General features: G+C 37.1%; 4 protein-coding genes across 7 annotated transcripts in view; all 4 read right to left on the reverse strand.

Annotated features, from left to right (window-relative positions):
* The window catches only part of LOC103397294 (acyl-CoA dehydrogenase family member 11), a 5394-nt gene extending 2175 nt beyond the window's left edge, over positions 1-3219 (reverse strand). Inside the window, 9 exon segments of the mRNA XM_008335498.3 lie at positions 2-35; positions 119-213; positions 301-453; positions 558-700; positions 867-984; positions 1341-1440; positions 1536-1759; positions 2352-2647; positions 3137-3219. Coding sequence (XP_008333720.1) covers positions 2-35; positions 119-213; positions 301-453; positions 558-700; positions 867-984; positions 1341-1440; positions 1536-1759; positions 2352-2630 — 1146 coding nt within the window. The 5' untranslated portion in view covers positions 2631-2647; positions 3137-3219.
* Positions 3220-4119: 900 nt separating this feature from the next.
* Positions 4120-12357, reverse strand: LOC103397295 (MORC family CW-type zinc finger protein 2A). 4 transcript variants are annotated; one of them, XM_008335500.3, is made up of 28 exons: positions 12206-12357; positions 11495-11635; positions 11306-11359; positions 11154-11188; positions 11005-11073; positions 10766-10856; positions 10567-10675; positions 10222-10381; positions 9978-10089; positions 9746-9871; positions 9569-9648; positions 9406-9488; positions 8986-9071; positions 8676-8816; positions 8392-8546; positions 8140-8268; positions 7947-8052; positions 7685-7817; positions 7516-7599; positions 7169-7408; positions 6861-7088; positions 6036-6155; positions 5680-5731; positions 5463-5601; positions 5189-5356; positions 5001-5094; positions 4517-4705; positions 4120-4418 (listed from the first exon to the last, which is right to left on the reverse strand). In XM_008335500.3, the coding sequence occupies exons 2-28, from the start codon at positions 11560-11562 to the stop codon at positions 4350-4352; spliced, it is 3120 nt and encodes a 1039-aa protein (XP_008333722.1). In that variant the 5' UTR covers positions 11563-11635; positions 12206-12357; the 3' UTR covers positions 4120-4349. The 4 variants fall into 4 exon arrangements, with proteins under 4 accessions (XP_008333722.1, XP_008333723.1, XP_008333721.1 ...); XM_008335501.3 differs by having other exon boundaries at positions 6036-6137; positions 7510-7599; XM_008335499.3 differs by having other exon boundaries at positions 7510-7599.
* Positions 12358-13365: 1008 nt separating this feature from the next.
* On the reverse strand, positions 13366-15825 carry LOC103397296 (transmembrane protein 248). Its single transcript, XM_025053176.1, has 6 exons — positions 15624-15825; positions 14728-14923; positions 14355-14625; positions 14180-14279; positions 13670-13805; positions 13366-13590 (listed from the first exon to the last, which is right to left on the reverse strand). The coding sequence occupies exons 2-6, from the start codon at positions 14884-14886 to the stop codon at positions 13438-13440; spliced, it is 819 nt and encodes a 272-aa protein (XP_024908944.1). The 5' UTR covers positions 14887-14923; positions 15624-15825; the 3' UTR covers positions 13366-13437.
* Positions 15826-16243: 418 nt separating this feature from the next.
* The window catches only part of plbd2 (phospholipase B domain containing 2), a 5841-nt gene continuing 3070 nt past the window's right edge, over positions 16244-19014 (reverse strand). The window contains exons 7-12 of the mRNA XM_008335506.3: positions 17965-18125; positions 17598-17693; positions 17426-17497; positions 17174-17326; positions 16861-17023; positions 16244-16766 (exon numbers count right to left, since the gene is read on the reverse strand). Coding sequence (XP_008333728.1) covers positions 16599-16766; positions 16861-17023; positions 17174-17326; positions 17426-17497; positions 17598-17693; positions 17965-18125 — 813 coding nt within the window. The 3' untranslated portion in view covers positions 16244-16598. The remainder of the gene's footprint in view (positions 16767-16860; positions 17024-17173; positions 17327-17425; positions 17498-17597; positions 17694-17964; positions 18126-19014) is intronic.

Consider the following 19014-nt stretch of genomic DNA (forward strand, 5'->3'; position numbering starts at 1 on the left):
GTCGTGTCGCGTAGTCCCGAGCCAACTGCACCACTCTGTAGACAAATAAACAGTCAATTTGTCTTCAACAGTCTGGTTATTTTTACATTATGTACAGGTGTTATGAGTTGTGTCCTGCCTTCTCATTGCAGCTGCTGCAGCGATGCTGTTGTGAATCCTGGTGATTGTTAGCATGTTAGCTATGGAGGCCACACCTCTGCCTTCCTCTGACAGCTTTTTATGAAGAAGAGGAAAATGGTGTCATGACATTCTATGTTTCTAGATTTATACTATGAGTTATACAACAGTGAAGATCCTGACCCTGTGTGCCGGAAGGCCGTCAAGCACCAACTCAGCAGTCGGCATCTGTCGTGTACCCAGCTTCTCCTTCAGCCTCTGAACCTCTATGCCCCTCAACTGGCCCCTCTCATCTCTACTGACCTCTGCATAGAACAGAGACAAACCCTTGCTACCCTGAAGGACAGACAAATACCAAACAATACAGTTACTTGCCAGTTGCCTGGCCGGCAAAGAGTTACTTGGACCAGCTTCATGTAATTATAAAAACAAAGTATTACTGGTGTAGTGGCACCATATCTGTCCTGCACTCTGGCCAATGTGAGAGTCATGTTGGCATCTGTGGCAGAGGTGAACCACTTGAAACCGTAAAGTTTGTATGAACCATTCACTTGGGGAACGGCCACTGTCTCTGTGCCATTAGCTGTGGACAAATGTGGAAAAACCCATTATATATAACAAAAAGTCTTGTTGTATGTAATAAAACCTAGGTTTTCCTACAGACCAGTTCTCAGATCTCTATCCATGACATGAAATCCAACAAGTCATGTCAATAGATAAACAAATATTAGTTATCAGTCTCTACTGACCTACATCAGATCCTCCCTGTCTTTCTGTCATCCACTGTCCAGACGTCCAAAACTGGTCAGGCTGACGAGTCGTCAAACGACTGTAGGCGTCATCTACAGGCCACGAAACACCTATAGACTTCACATACATTACAAGTATGTATGTACAGTACATAAATACTAAACCCTTAATTTTTTTTAATCTATATTATTATTTATATTTAAAGTAAATTTCTAGCTGTTGTTGTAGTGCTGATCGCTGCTTGTTGTTTTGTTGTTTATTTAAGTGACCATTACAGCAGAGTAATGTTTGTATATATGTATCTGTGATACACCTGCAGAGAAGCCTTTGTTTTAACTGGACCTGACAATAAAGACTATTCTTTTCTATGAACATCACACATTTACACCATTCAAATTATTATTGTGTATGTTATTAAAAATGCATTAACAACACAAGACCATAACTCCTAAGGTTTGAGTTTTCTAACACACCTGAATTACTTTAGCTGCACCGTCAGTCATGGCCAGAGGACAGGTGTAAAGACCAGAGGAGGGGGAGAAGATGTACAGTTTGCTCATTTGGTACACACGACTAAAAAAAAAAAAAAACAACAAACACAATTTCACTAAAACTGAAAGTTGAGTTTACTAAATGAAAAAGGAATAAAAGATGAGGAACAGTGTGACCTCCACTCTCCAAATGAACGCTCATAGCCGATAGCTACCAGTCCTTCTTCTGCCGACAGGTCTTTCATGCGTTTCCAGGCTGGCGATGTGACAATGTGGTCAACTCTTTGCCCCCAGGGGTCAAACTGTTTCAATTGCGGTTGGTTCAGCTCACACTCTCTACCCCAACTGTCCACTTCATTTGCTACCCGCTCACCAAATGCACACAGGTCTGAGACAACAGACTAGGGAGTACAGAAATAAAATGTAACATTTTTAACATTATTAACCTGTTTGGAGGAAATGATTGAAGATTAAACCATAAAAAGAACCAACTGACACTTCAGCTTACTTAAAGATTAGATAAATATAAAGATTTCATTATTGACATTATAATACACGCAACACATTGTACAATAATTTGGGTAAAGCTTCTATTTCAGGTCTGAACATACTTGGTAACATACAGTATATACATGTATACGTCACAGCAAATAAGGAGTTATAATAAGTAACAGCTGAACTGCACCAGAACTTATAAAATTAGAAGTAGAATGAAATACACGCAAAAACCCCACAATATAAAGACTCCTAAAAAAAAAAAATTAGAAAAAATGATTTGGAAATTAGTTTAGCAGCAAGAAAAGTATTGCACTACATGAATAGTTTAGCAGTGGTGATTCATTCTATAAATGTTCCACTTTACTTGAGTACATGTTTAGCATTGGTATAATACAGAACCTTGCAGCAAACTGAACACAGCTGTTTTAGTGGTTGATTGAGCAGCAAGGTATAGATATATATTCCACATATACTTACGATAAGAATTACACTTACTTTACTAGGAAGATGTCTCTTCAGGTATCCTCTGAGCAAGACATCCTCTGAAAATGGATTCCTCAGCACAGGCATCTGCTGAAAAAAAGTTCCTATCCTGGCCCTGGAAAATGGCACCGGGCTTTCTGTCTCCCAAGGGTGCTCTGCATCACTTCTCTTTACACCTGCCTCAGTTTCACTTGAAGATCTGACGTGGACTTTACGTTGAGAGACGCCAAACCAAACCCTGCTGCAGCTAACAGCAGCACGGTGTTTCAGGGGGGCCACTGTCGAAAACATGGCTCAGGACTCACAATCTAAGGTCAAAAATCCGGAAAATTAGAAATAATATATCCATAATATATCGATGCAAGATCCATAATATCCGTCAATATTTTTCTTAATCATTTTTATTCAAAACTTTTGACAAGATTATTACATTTATCAGTATGTAGCATAATTTACGCAGGATAAATGGGTCAAAGTTCATTCAGTGTTATGAACGTTTTTTTATTTACGTGTTATTGTTGTGGATTTTTTTTCAAAAGGTTTTGATTTATGTATGTAATGGTAAGCGATAATCTTAACGACATCAAAAATATAGTTTATCACTATTGCTCAGAGCTAATGCTAACGCAAAATGCGTGTCTTTAAACTGCAGTAGCCCACACAAAAGCTAACATGCTAACGACGGCGACGAAGCTTGTTTCCTTTTTGCGGACATTTACTTAAGTTATTAAATGGTTATTTAAATAACTTTAGAAGATTTCAGCAAAAGTTCCTGCAAGTAAACATTTTTTACTGACCTAATAATCTTATCCCAATTTACCCGGCTGCGTTTGCCACAATAAAAGCTCACTTCCGATTTCAAAATAAGTCCACGTCTCGAGCGAAATGTATGTATGTATAGGTACCTAGAAAATTGAGGGAAGAACCCATTATGCCTTTTGTAGAATTAAGGGCTCAAAAACACTCAAGTCATGACTTCAAACTGGAATTGTGAATGTCTGTTGGTGAGAATATTTACATTATGCCTCAAATTATTAAAATTATACCTAATACTGCAACAAAATTCGTTCAACTTTTAAAGGTAGAATTAGTTGAGAGAATTAGTGAGTTATTAAAAAACATTTAATGTGTACATTTGACTACAAATATAAGCAAATGCTACATACACACAAATCAAATTAATAAGCTTTATTGATTTTGTCAAAAATACAGAATTATTTGTTCCAAATACAACAAAAGGAACTAAAAGCATGCATCATTGAATAAAGGACTTCGACGACAGGAAAAAAAAAAAAAAAAAAAAGGACTTTTCCTTTGAAAACATATGAAAAGTCCTAATGGTTTGGAGGCAGGAGGGATTGAAGGTGTTAACGCATACTGATAAAACCCAGTAAGAAAAGTTTGTTTTTTGGGTGACTTGCATCATCCAACAACAAAATATATTCCTGATGCTGCTGAGTGTTTTGGCCAACAAAAAAATTAAATAATAAAAAAAAAATGTTTAGGCAAATATAGCAGTGTGTTGCTGAGCCCACATAAACTTAACATTTAAGTAAATCATCCAATTCTCACATGACAATAAAAGATGACAAATAAGTGTAGTGTGCTCTTAATAACAAAATGACAAACAGATGGCTACAAATTAAGATGGAATTCTAATTAACCTAGGAAACAGTTTAAAGGCATCAGGACAGCAAGATCTGAATATACAATGACATAGATTTTTGTAGCATGAATGTATAAAAAGGCCCGTAGGAGTTACTAGTCGACACCATAGAACATCAACTCAAGAGAATAGTGTGGCTGTCAAAACACATTAAATCAAGGATCAAATGTATGATTCATCATCTAACCTTTAGAAGGATCAATGTTATAAATACACCAAAATACTCCTGGTAAACTCCTCTTGTTAGCATAGGTCAACTCAAGTCAGTCTGTAATAGTCATGATACAACTTGAAATCTGTTAATGTGCATGTTCTCTTGTTTTTTTAATCAATTTATTGTCTTTTTAATCACCCTTGGTCAGAAGATCCTCTATGTAGGCATCAAGCTCATCATCTGTGCTTATGTCAATGTCCTAAAAACACACAAAGAAAATGTTTTTTTCACCGCTCTAACCAAACATAAGAATGACTTTGGTTTAACTTTAAGATGCAATATGTAGAATACTGTTACCTCTTGTACTTTCTGTAGAAGTGCTACAATGTTGGTACGTAGTTTCTGTAGTTTCTCATTTGCCTCCTTTAGTTTGACCTCGGTGCTGTGGTTCTTCTCCTCCACAGCCTTGGCCCTGGCATCGGCTCTGCTCTGGTAGGAGTTACACAAAGACTGCAGGCCGGATTCATATTGTTGAAAATATTCTTTCTACATGGAGGGAGAAGATCGCATCAACATTAATAAGAAAACAGGAGTTGTGTATTCCTAAAGCAGCACATTTATATTTGGACTCTGGCAGTTCTCTTTTTCCAAGATAATACATTATCATCACAAAATTTGTTTTTTAATTTTAAGTTTTACCCAAAAGACATGGGAAGATGCTGGTCATGTGGGAATATGGATTTTTGTTTATTCTTCTTTTTATTTGTTTTTCAGTTTTATGACAACAACTAATATAGGAAGATGTAGCCCCATCATGTATACGGTATGTGTCGTCTCTCACCAAAGGAAAGGACACCAATTCCTCTGCTGTCATGCTGTTGACATCATCTTTGGGAATCCGGAAAGCAGGAGGGAAAAAATAACGCAGCATTGTCCTGGGAACATGAACAGATCAATGAACACCCTTTTAAAGACCTAGATGAAAAATAGCAGTACTTCATGGCTATCACAACTTTCTTAGTACCTCACCTTAACATTGTGACCAGGTTGTCTGTCACCTCTCGACTGGTTCCTGGCTGAGTTGTGTCTGGTTCCATAGGTGCTGGACCTTTCTCAGTCTCCTGCTGTGTGTCTGGTGTCTGACAGATTGGAGATGGCGGTCGCATCAACCGAACCTCATCACTACCCTTAAACACCCTTTTTAAGGAATATACAAATGTGAGGACAAGGTGAAAATTATTCAATATGACTACAATGTGGCTGTCACAAAAAACAAACAAAAACAAACCACAAGACATTTTACCATCGGTCTTTGGGCGTGTTCCGAGGTACGTAGTCAAACTTAATTTTCCAACGAATGCTTTCTTTATTGGTCTCCACAGCGATAACTTTGCCTGTGAACCACTCCTTATTGACACGAACTTCAACCAGAAGACCTTTATCTGTCAAAAACAAGTACACAGGTAAAAACTGTAACTTTCCTCCTCCACTTGAGTCTACGATAGAGTTTATCATCTCACCTTTTTGAGCATTTTTACTGTCATTCTCTGGCTGTGGAGCCTTGTCGGGTGCCTGCGGTCAAATAACATTTTTACCATCAGGTGTGATCATAATTTTTACGAGACAGTGTGATGTTAAAAGATAAGCATATCTGTTAATGAATACAGTGAAAGCCTTGGAGTGAGCTCAGTCATTGAGAGTGGCATGCTTGACTGCAGAGTGATTAGAGGAAATCTAAGAGGGAGGCGAATTGTTAGAAGAAATAGAATATTTATAGAATATAGAAATAAAATTAGATATTGGTTGGATGGTGTTAGACTAAAGGCAGCCCAGCATTACTGGAACATATCAGAGAAGAGTGTCGGAGAAAAGCTACCTTAGCTTTAGTATCATGCTGTTCAATGGGAACACATTTAGGAGCAAGGCTTGCTGTGTTTGGTGTTTGCCGCGTGGGAGTAGACATGCCCTTCTTTGCACCCTGGAATAATGTATTAACCTGTAGGGTTAACATGGCACATGGCTTAAGACTGGGGTGTTTAGCAACATGCACTAATTCAAGTCTATTCCTTACATTCTTATTCAATAACTTGATTAAGACAGTCTTGGTTGACAAACAAATCTTTTTGTATTCATTGGATTTACTGTAGAGTGTTAATCTCTAATTAGACCAGTGTTTCCCAACCATTTTCTATACCTCCCTGCTTTTTTAGACAGGACTATTGTTGAGCTCACGATCTCAACATAATCGCAGGTATTTAAAACTCTACTGAACTTTATTTAAAATGTATACTCCTACAAAACTGCTATTTCAATTGAACGAATTAAATAAAATTACAAACCACTCCAGTTTCCTCACTGTGGCTCAATTAAAAGAAAATGTATTGGCCATGCTGCGTCTTTTTAAATGGCTCCAGGGACCCTAGGAGCCTGGCCCCCAAGCTTGGGAACCACAGCCTTCGACAGAGGATGCACAAAAAGATGCTGTAGCCAACACATTCACAAAAACATTGCTTCATGCCTCGAACAATAACTACAGGCTTAATGCAGACTCAGGCCAACAGCAGCTGATAGCAGAGTAGCTGATTGATTTATGCTGCACAGTAATCTAACTTCTTTGTTTTCTTTTGATGCATTCCCAGGAAGCACATCAGACCTGACATCTACAAAAACATTCTCTCACATGTGAACACTGCTGGTTTACCTTGTCCAACTTTCCACGTTTGGGAGGCGGAAACCTCTGTACCACTTTTCCACCAGCTGCTGCCATCTTTGATTTCTTTGTCTGTGGTTCTTCTTCTTCACTCTCCTCTTCTTTTTCTTCCTCATCCTCCTCTTCTTCTTCCTCCTCTTCATCACTGTCCTCTTGCTCTACATATTTCTTGCGTTGTCCAGCAGCTGCTCCTCTGGCAGGTGATGATTTGACCGGAGTCTGTGAACATAAGTCACAAATTAAATGAGAGGTTACAGGGGGATATTTTAGTAAAATTTGTATTAAAACCAGGGACTTACCCTCAAGCTGCGAGTTGGTGGAGGTGTTTTGGCTGAAGCTTTGGGCACAAGACTTTCTGGAGCAAATGGAGTCTTTGACACAGCTTTTGATTTTGATGGTTCCACTTTTGGAGGTGCAGCAGCTGCACGGGTGGGTCGCAGTGAGGAAGCACGAGCTGGAGCGCCACTAGGGGCATTTTTAAGGTGGGCTGGAAGTGGTGGTGAACGGGGTCGTGTGGGTCTGTCTGAGGATCTCGTTGCCTGGATTAGAAGTAGACCAAGCATATGTTACATAAGGGGAATGTATCATAACCAGCAGCTGTTTTATCTGACATATACAGAATCTAATTTTTTTTATTTACATGAACCTGAAAAGTATTCTCGGTTGGTTTCATGCTGACGTTAAGTGGTAGCTTTTTGACATCTGCTGCAGATTTGATGATGCTGGTTTTCTGAAAAGGAAAAACTCAAATCTTTAGGTTAAGGAATACACAAAATAATAAACAGAGGGCGACAGAAAGATTCAATAAAGTCAACCTGCAAGGCCTCCAGTTTCTCCTGCTGCTGTCTGATTTTCTCTGCCAGCTCTTTCTGTTTGTCTTCCACTGTCACCTTTTCTTTTTTCAGAACACCAACAGGGAAATTATGTTTCTGTTCAGGGGCATCACACCTGAAAAATGTAAAACATACTATTAACAGATAGTTAGATAGCAGATAGTATTGTGCAATGTAGTAAATGTATGGGTACTTAAACCTATTTGATTGCAACTTTAAAAGTAACATCAATAAGACATTGTACCTGTCCTGATTGCCGTCAGGGTTCATGAGACAAACCCAACTGTCTGGGTAGCGTTTGTCTACAGCGTCCATCTGGAACGGTAATGTTCTCCACTTTAAACATTTATCTGAGGAGAAAAAGCAATAGAGACTTTGATGCATGTACTTCAGGGAGATACAGATTATATGTATCTGTATACTGATGAGTGACTAACCACACTGCATAGTAATTGGTATCTCCATGGCTCTGCGTCTCTTGTATCTCAGCTCTGATGATGGCAGTGCAGACCAGCTAGCAGACAGGTATCCAAACTCATCCCAGAACTTTACTATGCCTTTTTGGGCTGCAGAGCAAACACAGATTAAAAAAAAAAAATCTATTTGTTAATGATATACTATAGTTATGGCTTCGATCAACCTTTAAATGTATAAAAGAAATGTACAAAGCAGTGAAAAGGTAAACTCACCAATATTTGTATCTCTCCAGTACTGAGCTAAATGCTCTCCCATGGATTTGAGCAAGTGGCGATACTCTTTAGCGTCTGCAAAGTCCTGTTTGTTGTGAGTCGGTTCTAGAACTAAATAGGGAACATCCACTACACCAACAACACCCCCACAGGCCCTGGAAAAATGTAGACAGAGATACTTCTGGAATATTAAAGCGTTTCAGTGTTTTCAAATTGTCATCACCCAATATTTGGCATTAAAATTAAATATTTCACAGCAAAACCTTTGTGTACAATATACTCACATGCCACCTTCCAGCTGCGGCCCTGTCTTTTCATACATTTTAATGAGTCGGGAGCAGTTGTACACAAACATCCCATCCAGATCTCTTTCTTCAATGTTCACTCCAAATACAAAATTCAGTTCCTTGGGCTCCTTCAAGGCTCTGTGCAAAAAAAAAAAAAGTCAGAAATTAAGCACACTAACATATACAACACAAGTTGTATGATGTTATAAGTTAAGATTTAAAAAGTGATCAATATTGCCAAATACTGAATTTAAATGATTTATGCCATTACATCTTATTAAATTCTTTTTTTTTATATAAATCATACTTCTGTTTGGCTTCAAGAATCCTTTTTTTCATATCAGCATCACGCTGCAGCATCATGGCTGAATCCTGAACCTTTCTCAAAGTCACCTAGACAAAGAGAAATTTATTTTTTATTTTTCCACCATAATGTTATTTTTAAAATCCTGGTTACAAAAGGAAGGAAAGGAAAGGAAAGTGAACTACTTCATTGTGACACACAACCAAATGTGACCTCCCTGAGAGGTCTAACCCATCATCAAAGTGAACAGTGGGCAGCTTTAAGCGCCCAGAGAGCAGTGTGTGGCGACGGTGCCATGCTCAGATCACCTCAGTGGTAACTTGGCAGCTAGTAGACTCGAACATGACCCAAGTCTGCTTCTTTAACCACTAAGCCATCACTGCCCAAGCATTAGTGTTAGAGGTATGGAATCTTTTGGCATACCCGGGAATCTCTCGAAATATCGTTTCCTAATCTGGCTTCGAAGTCCAAGCGTTTACTTTCAGCTTCGCTGGCTTTTTGCTGGGCTGTAAAAAAAAAAAAAAAAAAGACAGCAGTTAGGCCAAGTCAGTTAAATTTAATTAGTAAAAAACCAGTACAAACTCACAGATTTTTGCAAGGTGATCTGCTTTCTTGACTTCTTGCTCTGCTCGAGTTTTAAAGCGAGTCGAGGAGTATTTATAAACCCTATAGACAAAAAAAAAAAAAAAAAAAAAAAATTCTATAAAAATCTCTCATTCAAATCAAGAAGATACAGACACTGTGTATAATAAACATATTTAACCTTGGTTTATAAAGGCAACATGACAGTCTTTTAGTCCTGACTTTGTGTCCCTGGATGAAAATCCTCATCCGTGGGTCAATGTACAGAACAGCAGCATACGCTCTGAATGATCTCCTCTCTGGTTTCCTGCAAGACATCATGCAAACTTTTGAGACATGCTGCTAAACAAAAGTGGCCATAAGTTTTGTAAGTCTGTGAAGTCAGCTTTGCAAATACAGTTACTACTACTTACACTCCTTCTGCATGTGTCCCAGCCATGAGAATGTCTTGACGATCTGTGTCTACATCAAGCTCTGGTTCTCTGTTGTCCATCAGCTTCAGATTATAAATAATCACAAGGGTCCCTTTGAAAAAAATATTGAATATCAAAGAAAATAATTTGTAAGAAATAAGGCTGAAAAGAGTGGAGGAATTTATTATCTGTTATATGTAAGCATTACAAATAACCCACAGTAACTTTTGAGAACATTGCTCACCACTGCTGCTTTCTATTTTGTTGAACTGCTTCATCAGCTGCTGTTCATTTTTAAACGGTGAATATTTGAAGATCAGCTCTGTCTCCATGGCATACTTCTCTGGGTCAGAGGTCAGGGGCTCCTTAGTTTTGAGATCCCAGGAAGGTAGGGGAACAATCACCTGAAGAGAAGCAATTAGAAAAGATAAGGTTTACATGTTTTACATATTCCATTTCTGAAGAGTTTGACTTATCTACGTTTGTGGGTTTTATCCAAGCTGCGAAAACTGGTTTATATTTTATAAGGAAATACCCAATGAGGAAATAATTGTATGAAAATAAATAAAACAAAATAATTTACACGGACCTCATCCAGCCCTTCTTCTTCATGGAATGTCCTTGACAGGAAAAGGCAAGTCAGTGAATTTCCTTTTTTGGTGAATAAGATGAAATCTTTTCCAATACGCATAGAGCCACTGTAAACACACATGTCTCATTTAATCATGTTATTTTTTCTTCTTCAAAAACAACCAAGAACAATTTCAATGACACTGTTGCACCCTTACGATTTCAGTCCATTTCCATATTGTCCAATCTGAGTGGACACAGGTGACCTCTTGCTTGACTTTCCAAACTGAATAACATGCATTGCTTCATCTGGAAGAAAGATGGTTGTTTATTATTAATTTTAACACAAAAAATATACAATGACCAACCCAGGTCATAATGACCTCAAACACAGCAAAACTAAAACATGAGGAAAAAGTAAAACTTCAAGTAAAATAACAGTAACTAGGTTACTGACTGGGATCCATTCCAATTCCATCATCCAGGAAACACAGCATGTAGCCACCCCGCAACTCTGTCCTCCTTTCTGTCAAAAGACACGGAAATTAAAGTCAGAAATTATTATAAGTTATGAATTAACTGATGTGCAACATAAAAACAATGTACCTGTATAGATGTCTATTCGTGTGGCATTAGCATCTCTGTAAGAAACAAACCAACAGTGACATTAGAACTAGATTTCAAATTTCCAGGTACGTACTCTACCTACTCGCTGCTAGAGTTTTAGTTTGTATAGTTGCAACAATAAAAACCCCTACCTTGAATTATCAACAAGCTCGGCCAAGGCTCCAAATAAGAACTCATGAGTTGTCCTGAAAACAGACAAAAGTTCATCAATTGCTGGGCAAGGCATTTTAGCAATCACAAACATGATCGCATATAGCAACGTGATAATAAAACCTGGATTAACAAAAAATATTTGACTTCCCATATAGTACAGTACTTACGAATTTGTGTGCAGGTACTCAAAGGTGAGTTGAGCCCTGCTTAGTCTGCCATAGTTTAAGTCCGCCATATTTCCTTTTTGCGTCCTTGGCAGCTTTTTCAATCTTCCTGGATGGATTGTGATCTAGTCCAAAGCTTTCATCCTGCAGGAACAAAACAAATATCCACTATGGACATGCATCTAACTCCAACAACCCATACAATGAATGGGTGGCGCTGGGGCGCTATCAGCTTAACTCAACACTTGATAACAACTAACAGGATAGAAATTTATCCTAACAACTATAAAATAGGCATTACCACGTGGGAAATCGGCATAACAGCATCAAAATGTGGAGCAGTAGTAAAGATCGCTACTAATTGCTGTCAAATGGATTTAACGCGATAGTGTGCATATTTAGGTATAAAACACACAGGCGTTGGGTGTTTTATCTGTGGAATAAGGTTCTAGCTGGTGTTAAGATGTTCTGAACCCATCCTGTACCTGTCATTTCTAAACAATTCGAGGCTAGTTTAGCTAACAAGGTAGCACGCCTCTAAAATGTTTGTGGGAGCAGTTAGCTTAGCTTTGCCTCTATGATTGCAGTGGTGAATGTTATGGAGTTATATTATCACTAGCAAAAACTTTACAAAGCGGGTTTTAAAATGAAAAGTCGTTAGCGCCTCCAAATCCTTAAGAATCCTAAACCGTGGCGTTAAATTTTATCACTCACACGAAAAACCAGTCCACAGGCCGCGAATGATCCAAGCTACCAGTCTGTAACTATGTGATGGCCCCACCTCCAGAATTTATCAATCGGCGGAAAACCAATGATTAACCTCTGGACGGTGATTGGTTTATTATTGCCGTGACGTATGCGAAAAACAGCAGTGGATTAGCGGGAACATTACATTAAATGTAACCCCCCCTTTTTTTAAAGTATCACGTTTAAAGCCTCATGGGTAACGCAGTAAAAACACAAAGTGTTATATTAAAATCAAATAGCTACACATTTAAAAAAGACAGACATGAAGGAAGATTCGTATATCAAGTGTCGCTGGTAGGTCGAAGTTGTTCAATTAAATCGTTCCCTCTATAGGATAAATGAACAATCGAAGACAAAAAATCCCAACTTTTCCCTACCTCACACGTTCTACTAAATGCGATTACTTTGGACATTGTTTGGTTTAATTTTATAATCCAAAAACTATCTGTGGCTAGGCACCAAACTGACAAATATAGAAGCTAAACTTTTTAAATTTAAAATATTTTTTTTAATAAAAAGGACTACATTTTGCATAAGGTAGTTAAGGGTAAACATTACTCACACAGCCCATCTTTAGAGACATAGTCACCTGAAATAGCGATTACAATATTAAGACCCCAAACACCAAAGTATGCTACTAAAATCCAATAACAAAATGTCAGTAAATAAAGACATTTGAGATAGGCAATTTTGTTTTTCCTTTTTTATATATATTGACAGCCCACAAAAAAATTAATTGCATTCACAACACAAAGCGGTGCATTTAAATATATTGCTAATCATTGGTAACCTGCTTGTAGGAAAAAAGGAAATATAATTATAATTTAGGGAATAAATATATGCCTGTAACCAGTTAACTCCTAATAAGAGTTTGTCTTCTAATTTCTATCAATTACCCAAATCAAAAGATACAATTGTTTTATTAACAAGTCACAGAACTATGCATTTTCTATAAAAGGGTTGTTTTCTCTTTTAGGAACATTCCACAGACTTAGTATTGCAGGTTCACTGAATTGCACTTGTTAAAGGTAGCAGAAATTTGATATCTCCATGACAAACAGGGTGAGAAATTATCAAGTGTCGAGCAAAGGTTCCTGCAAGATGAAGAGTAAAGTAAAACTTCTGTACATGATTATGCATGATTTAAATTATTTTAAGGACATTTGCACAAAGAAATTATTTTGTGTCAAGATTTATTTTCAATTACATACATTTTGTAGATGCAACCCATTCCAGGGGTTGCAACATATCAGCAATTGTGACACACTTGCAGCTAAACACAGCATCAGACACAATGCCAACAAAGAGACACTGACTTCCAACAGATGGTGTACTGCCATATTCTGCTCCACCTGAAGAGACAGAGATGCAAATAATAAATAAGTATAAGAGTGTGTAACTTCCTGTTGCTTCACATGCAATACACTTTACCTGTGTTAACATGACAGCCAGAGTAGGGTCATTGGTATAATGTAAACTGTAGCAGGTTTGGAATGTTGAAGGCAGCTCATTGTTTACTTCCACCTGGATAGGTGAACTGTTGAATGCAGGACACTTTGGAGGAAGTCTTTAATAAAAGTAAAAACACAAGTTGTAGGTTAACAATTAGCTACCACAGAATTAGCTACCAATGTATGTGCCTGTACGGAAACCATCCAGGTTTAGTAAACATCAGAAGTTACATTGGTGAAAATTTATTTTACAACTGATAATTGTAGATATGTTTTGTATTAAAAAAGATTGTATTTAATCATTTAAAATACTGGTATAAGTATTGTATTTTTTTCACAGATGAAAAAAATGTTAGATGTTAGTAGGCCACTGTTGTTCCCATATATAAAATTCCAGGCTCACTGTATGTTACAATATACAGGCCCTAATTGGATGTTAGGCATCTTAAACATTGGACATCTAAGGAAGAGTAAAAATCTGTGAACTTACGGGCTTTGAGGTAGGAGTTGTGTTGGGACACTTATAGCAATGCAAGTTTGGTAAGTGACTCCAGATGTAAACTGAAGAGTCACATTTACACTCTGATCACCTGTTGAAATACAATGTTTTAGTCATACATATCTTTTTAGTTGTCCCAAATGCATGGATGTTATGCATAACCAACCTTTAAGGTGTAATTGACCGGCTCTCAGTGTTGTAAACAGACTGTGGTTTTGTACCGGACCATTGGCTGTGCTGAGAGACACACGCAGAGGAACTTGCACATGTAAATGTGTGACTGAAGAAGAATTGTTTGTAGAGGTAGACACAGACTCTCTTTTGTTTTGTTTCCAGTTAGGATGAGTAGTGGCAGGGGAAACAAGCTCAGTTGAGTTTGCTCTGGGTTTAATGCACAGTTCTAACTGTGATAAGGAGGACAGCACATGGTTCCAATCCTAAAAGAGAACAATTGCAGATATTTAAGATATAAGTATTACAGTAATAGGCCAATAATAGTATTGTGCTAAAATTCATATAAATAAATGCCCAACACTTACCACGTCTATGTCAGGGTTTGGTAGACTATGGGTATAACTATACGAGGCCAGGCAGATAAAAGAAATAGCCAGACTCAATAGAGAGAAGAAAAATGTGACCATAGGAGGATTATGGAATACAAAATTTTTAATGTTGGTCACTGGCTGCCAGCAACCCATGATCTGACTGATTCCAGAAAACACATGGATTGTTAACCTGTGAATACATGATAAACAAATTATTTAGCATAGAATAGTCTTTATTTATAACTACTTTTACTTGGGTAGTTTTGTTTTCTCACAGCCATTTATTTTTACAAGCCTTTTGGCCTAGCTAAACTGGTACAGCAGCCTGGCTTCCCTGTTGGAGAACAAATTGGTTCCTCCCTAAGTTTAATGTTAAGCTTGCTTTAAATACTTAGAAAAGGAAAGGGTGTAAAAGAGGTGTATATAATAAACAGATTCGTTGTCTAAAGATAACTCTATATGATTGTTAATAATAAATAAATAAATAACATAGCATAGCATATTAGAAACATGTTAAAGTAAAGTAGGATTCAAAAAGGGGATTAGGCTTGAGTACATTTAGCAGCTGTGACATTTAAGAAGAGTCTTTTCCAATGTATTGGATACAACATTTGAAAATTTCTCAAAACTGTTGACTTAAATCTAGATCTGGAAACATGTAGTAATCGGTTTTTTTGTCCGGAATTTGGGCTGGTTGCATGGAACAGTTGGCTGTCAGTTTTACTGACATTGTAGTTAGAAAAATAAAATACAAAATACAAAACATACATTTCTGTATGATTGAGTAAAACAGAAATGTAAAAAAACAGCATTAGTAACATAGTAGAAATAATTACAGAAGTATTAGGTTGCTGCACAACTACTGTAAAAGCTAAAAGGAAACTTCATACCTTGAGTTCGAGCAGACATTGTCCCTTTAGTTAAAACGTCCGACATGTTGTTGTACACAATGTTTAGAAAGTATGTAATTTAGAAATGTTGTTAGGCAAAAAGACTGAAGCACGTATTAACTTTACATCTGCTTAGGCCCATATAGTTACTGAAAGCTTATACACATCCACGATAGCGCAGTCAATTTACGTCTGTCAAAAAACAAGTGACGTGTCTATGCTGCGTTCAGGACAATACGGAAATCAGATTTTTTGAAAACGCCGTTAACAAAATTCAGCATTTACTAATGAGAATGTTTATTATGTTGCCTATCAAATATAACAAAACGATAATACCACTATATATATATATATATATATATATGTATGTATATGTATATACATATATATACTGTATATATATACATATATATATATATAAACATATACATATATATAAATAAATACCTTCTCAATTTGATATTAAATTGACACCATTATGTCACTTTTGAGACTGTTTAATTAGTTATTGTTATATTTATGTTATATTTTAACATTTAGAGATATTAACTGCATCAAATAGGAACTTTACTTGACACAAGAACCAACAACAATGAAAAAAAACCCAATTCATTTATAAAGCCTTTATGAAACATGACATGATTTTATTGATTTCAATGCATCTTTTTAAAATGCTAATTTCAAGGATTAACAACCGTTAAAAACTATAATTTAAACATTGTTAAAAAATACAACACAAGAAAATCTTTTTTAATGTCTCACAAGCAATGTTGTTACAATGTTTGACTTCTTTGTTTTTAAATGTCAACACTTTTTGTTCAGCACGATCACAATATTATTGCACTCAATTGTAATGTTATTCAATTTGAAGACAATTGTATTCTAATAAGTCTTCATCTGACTTTTTTCAAATAATTCCTTTATCATTATGTAAAACTGCACAGATGAGCACTTGATATAATTCTTTAGGACAATTTATGTCCAGCTGACTTTAATTGGCTTAAACGTCCATATATCTGGTTGACCCATATGCATCAAATCTTTGTATGGAGAAGTGCTCCACTGGAAGGGTGATACCTGGTCCCAGGTTGGCCCGCTCACTGCCACCATGCCATAATCTCGAAACATCTCGTAAGATGTCAACTGTAGAGAACAATTTATTAGATATTTGTTGACACATGTATGCTCTACAAAATAGTATAGGAAACATTGGCTAGAGTTAAAATGAAATGAAAACCTTCATGTCTGTTCCTCCATGTGGTCTCTGTTTCAGTGCACCAAATGGATACGTTCCATTAGCTGGATTCAGGTCAGAGCGGGCGGAGATGGCATTCTCTCCATTTGCAGGGGGATTACAGCCTTCACACTTAGATAATGGATCTTCTTTAAAATTATTATACCTGAGGAAGAACATTCCATCATATATACTGTATATATATATATATATTGTATATAAAATGTTTTTGTTCTTTGCAGTTTTTAGGCAGAGCACACTAGAATAAACAAATTAAAAATACAATCCAAATTAATACATTTTGTATGACTCTTACCTCATGAGGCGGATCATTGATTCCACATCTTTGACCTCAGTCTGGTTCCTTCTAAATATCTGAGCCCGAGGATTCTGATCCAAAGAAAACCATGGACCAAACTTTTCTACGAGCTCATTGCAGCCACTTGCATTGAATATGTCCTCATAATATCTATAAATAAGCAATAACATACTTATTACAGAGTTGCTAAACTATAAAACAATAATTCTAATTCAGACCAAACTTTATGCTTCTAGACTTGTTACTTACGGTATATTGTAACTTGCCCAGTATCCCTTCTTCAGCAATTCGTTCGTTTTATCAGTGTAAACAACAAATCCTCTATAGAATTACATAAACAAAACTTATTCATTGTGAAAAAAAAAATCGCAGACAATGTGATCTTTGATTTTTTTTTTTTAAAGTTGATTGTGTTACTCACGGAATCTGCTCCAGGACAACAAAAAGATCTTCTTTAATGTCAGTCTTTCCTGGAGTGAATTGGTTGTAGTCCACTATCATCCACTGGTTGTTATACCTTAAAAGAATATTTTAAATTAGCTCAACCTCTTTACATATTTACAGTACACTTAATGTAAATAAGCTCACTGATAATAAACACAGTAACCTAATTATGGTTGTTTGGTTCACTGACTTCAAGTGCCTCCCAATAACAAACGGATAATTAACTGTTCACTTTCCCAATACAGGCAGAAAACAGCACAGGAGATTACATGTAGCACCGCTGAGTTCAGTGTTGGTTAAACAGTAACAAGAGTCTGCTTCTATGTTGCATTTGTGATACCCACGTTCCACTGTTGTATTTGCTAAATATCTCAGCCCACTGTTTGCCACTGACAGCCAGTCGATTGGCCACAATGTTCCTCAGCCATTCCATAACGGTTCCTGTGGGCTGCACATACTTCCACAAAGCAGGGTTGCTGTTGCCAATGGTAGTTTCTAATGTTACCTACAGACACAGGATGTCAAGGAACTCAATGAGGGCAAAAAATAGATATAATGATATTATATCTAGACTGATATATACATATATATATATAAACATATTAATATATATATAGAAATAAATACAGTGTGTACGGAAAGTATTCAGACCCCCTAAAATTTTTACTCTTTGTTATATTGCAGCCATTTGCTAAAATCATTTAAGTAATTTTTTTCCTCAATAAAGTAGAAATAATGTACACACAGCACCCCATATTGACAGAAAAACACAGAATTGTTGAAATCTTAGCAAATGTATTAAAAAAGAAAAACTGAAATATCACATTGTCATAAGTATTCAGACCCTCTGCTGTGACACTCATATTTAACTCACATGCTGTCCATTTCTTCTGATCCTCCTTGAGATGGTTCTACTCCCTCATTGGAGTCCAGCTGTGTTTAATTAAACTGATTGGACTTGATTAGGAAAGGCACACACCTGTCTATATAAGACCTTACAGCTCACTGTGCATGTCAGAGCAAATGAGAATCATGAGGTCAAAGGAACTGACTCAAGGAGCTCAGAGACAGAATTGTGGCAAGGCACTGATCTGGCCAAGATTACAAAAGAATTTCTGCATCACTCAAGGTTCCTAAGAGCACAGACAGACCTTATAATCCTTAAATGAAAGATGTTTGGGAGGACCAGTACCCTTCCTAGAGCTGGCCGTCCGGCCAAACTGAGCAATCGGGGGAGAAGAGCCTTGGTGAGAGAGGTAAAGAAGAGCCCAAAGATCACTGTGGCTGAGCTCCAGAGATGCAGTGGGGAGATGGGAGAAAGTTCCACAAAGTCAACTATCACTGCAGCCCTCCACCAGTCGGGGCTTTATGGCAGAGTGGCCCGACGGAAGCCT

This window comes from Cynoglossus semilaevis, chromosome Z, assembly GCF_000523025.1.
Source record: "Cynoglossus semilaevis isolate Cse_v1.0 chromosome Z, Cse_v1.0, whole genome shotgun sequence".
Classification (NCBI taxonomy): Eukaryota; Metazoa; Chordata; class Actinopteri; order Pleuronectiformes; family Cynoglossidae; genus Cynoglossus; species Cynoglossus semilaevis.

What these genes read in the sequence shown, in the direction of transcription:
- LOC103397295 (XM_008335499.3), bottom strand. Translation starts at nt 11,562, where the DNA reads ATGGCGGACTTAAACTATGGCAGACTAAGCAGGGCTCAACTCACCTTT. An exon ending in AGATCACCTTGCAAAAATCT is followed by an intron (nt 9,489 to 9,568) that starts GTGAGTTTGTAC and finishes TTTTTTTTACAG; the next exon opens with CCCAGCAAAAAGCCAGCGAA. An exon ending in CCTGACGGCAATCAGGACAG is followed by an intron (nt 7,818 to 7,946) that starts GTACAATGTCTT and finishes TACATTTTTCAG; the next exon opens with GTGTGATGCCCCTGAACAGA.
- LOC103397296 (XM_025053176.1), bottom strand. Translation starts at nt 14,886, where the DNA reads ATGGGTTGCTGGCAGCCAGTGACCAACATTAAAAATTTTGTATTCCAT. An exon ending in CAAACCCTGACATAGACGTG is followed by an intron (nt 14,626 to 14,727) that starts GTAAGTGTTGGG and finishes GTTCTCTTTTAG; the next exon opens with GATTGGAACCATGTGCTGTC. An exon ending in CAACTCCTACCTCAAAGCCC is followed by an intron (nt 13,806 to 14,179) that starts GTAAGTTCACAG and finishes CTTTTATTAAAG; the next exon opens with ACTTCCTCCAAAGTGTCCTG.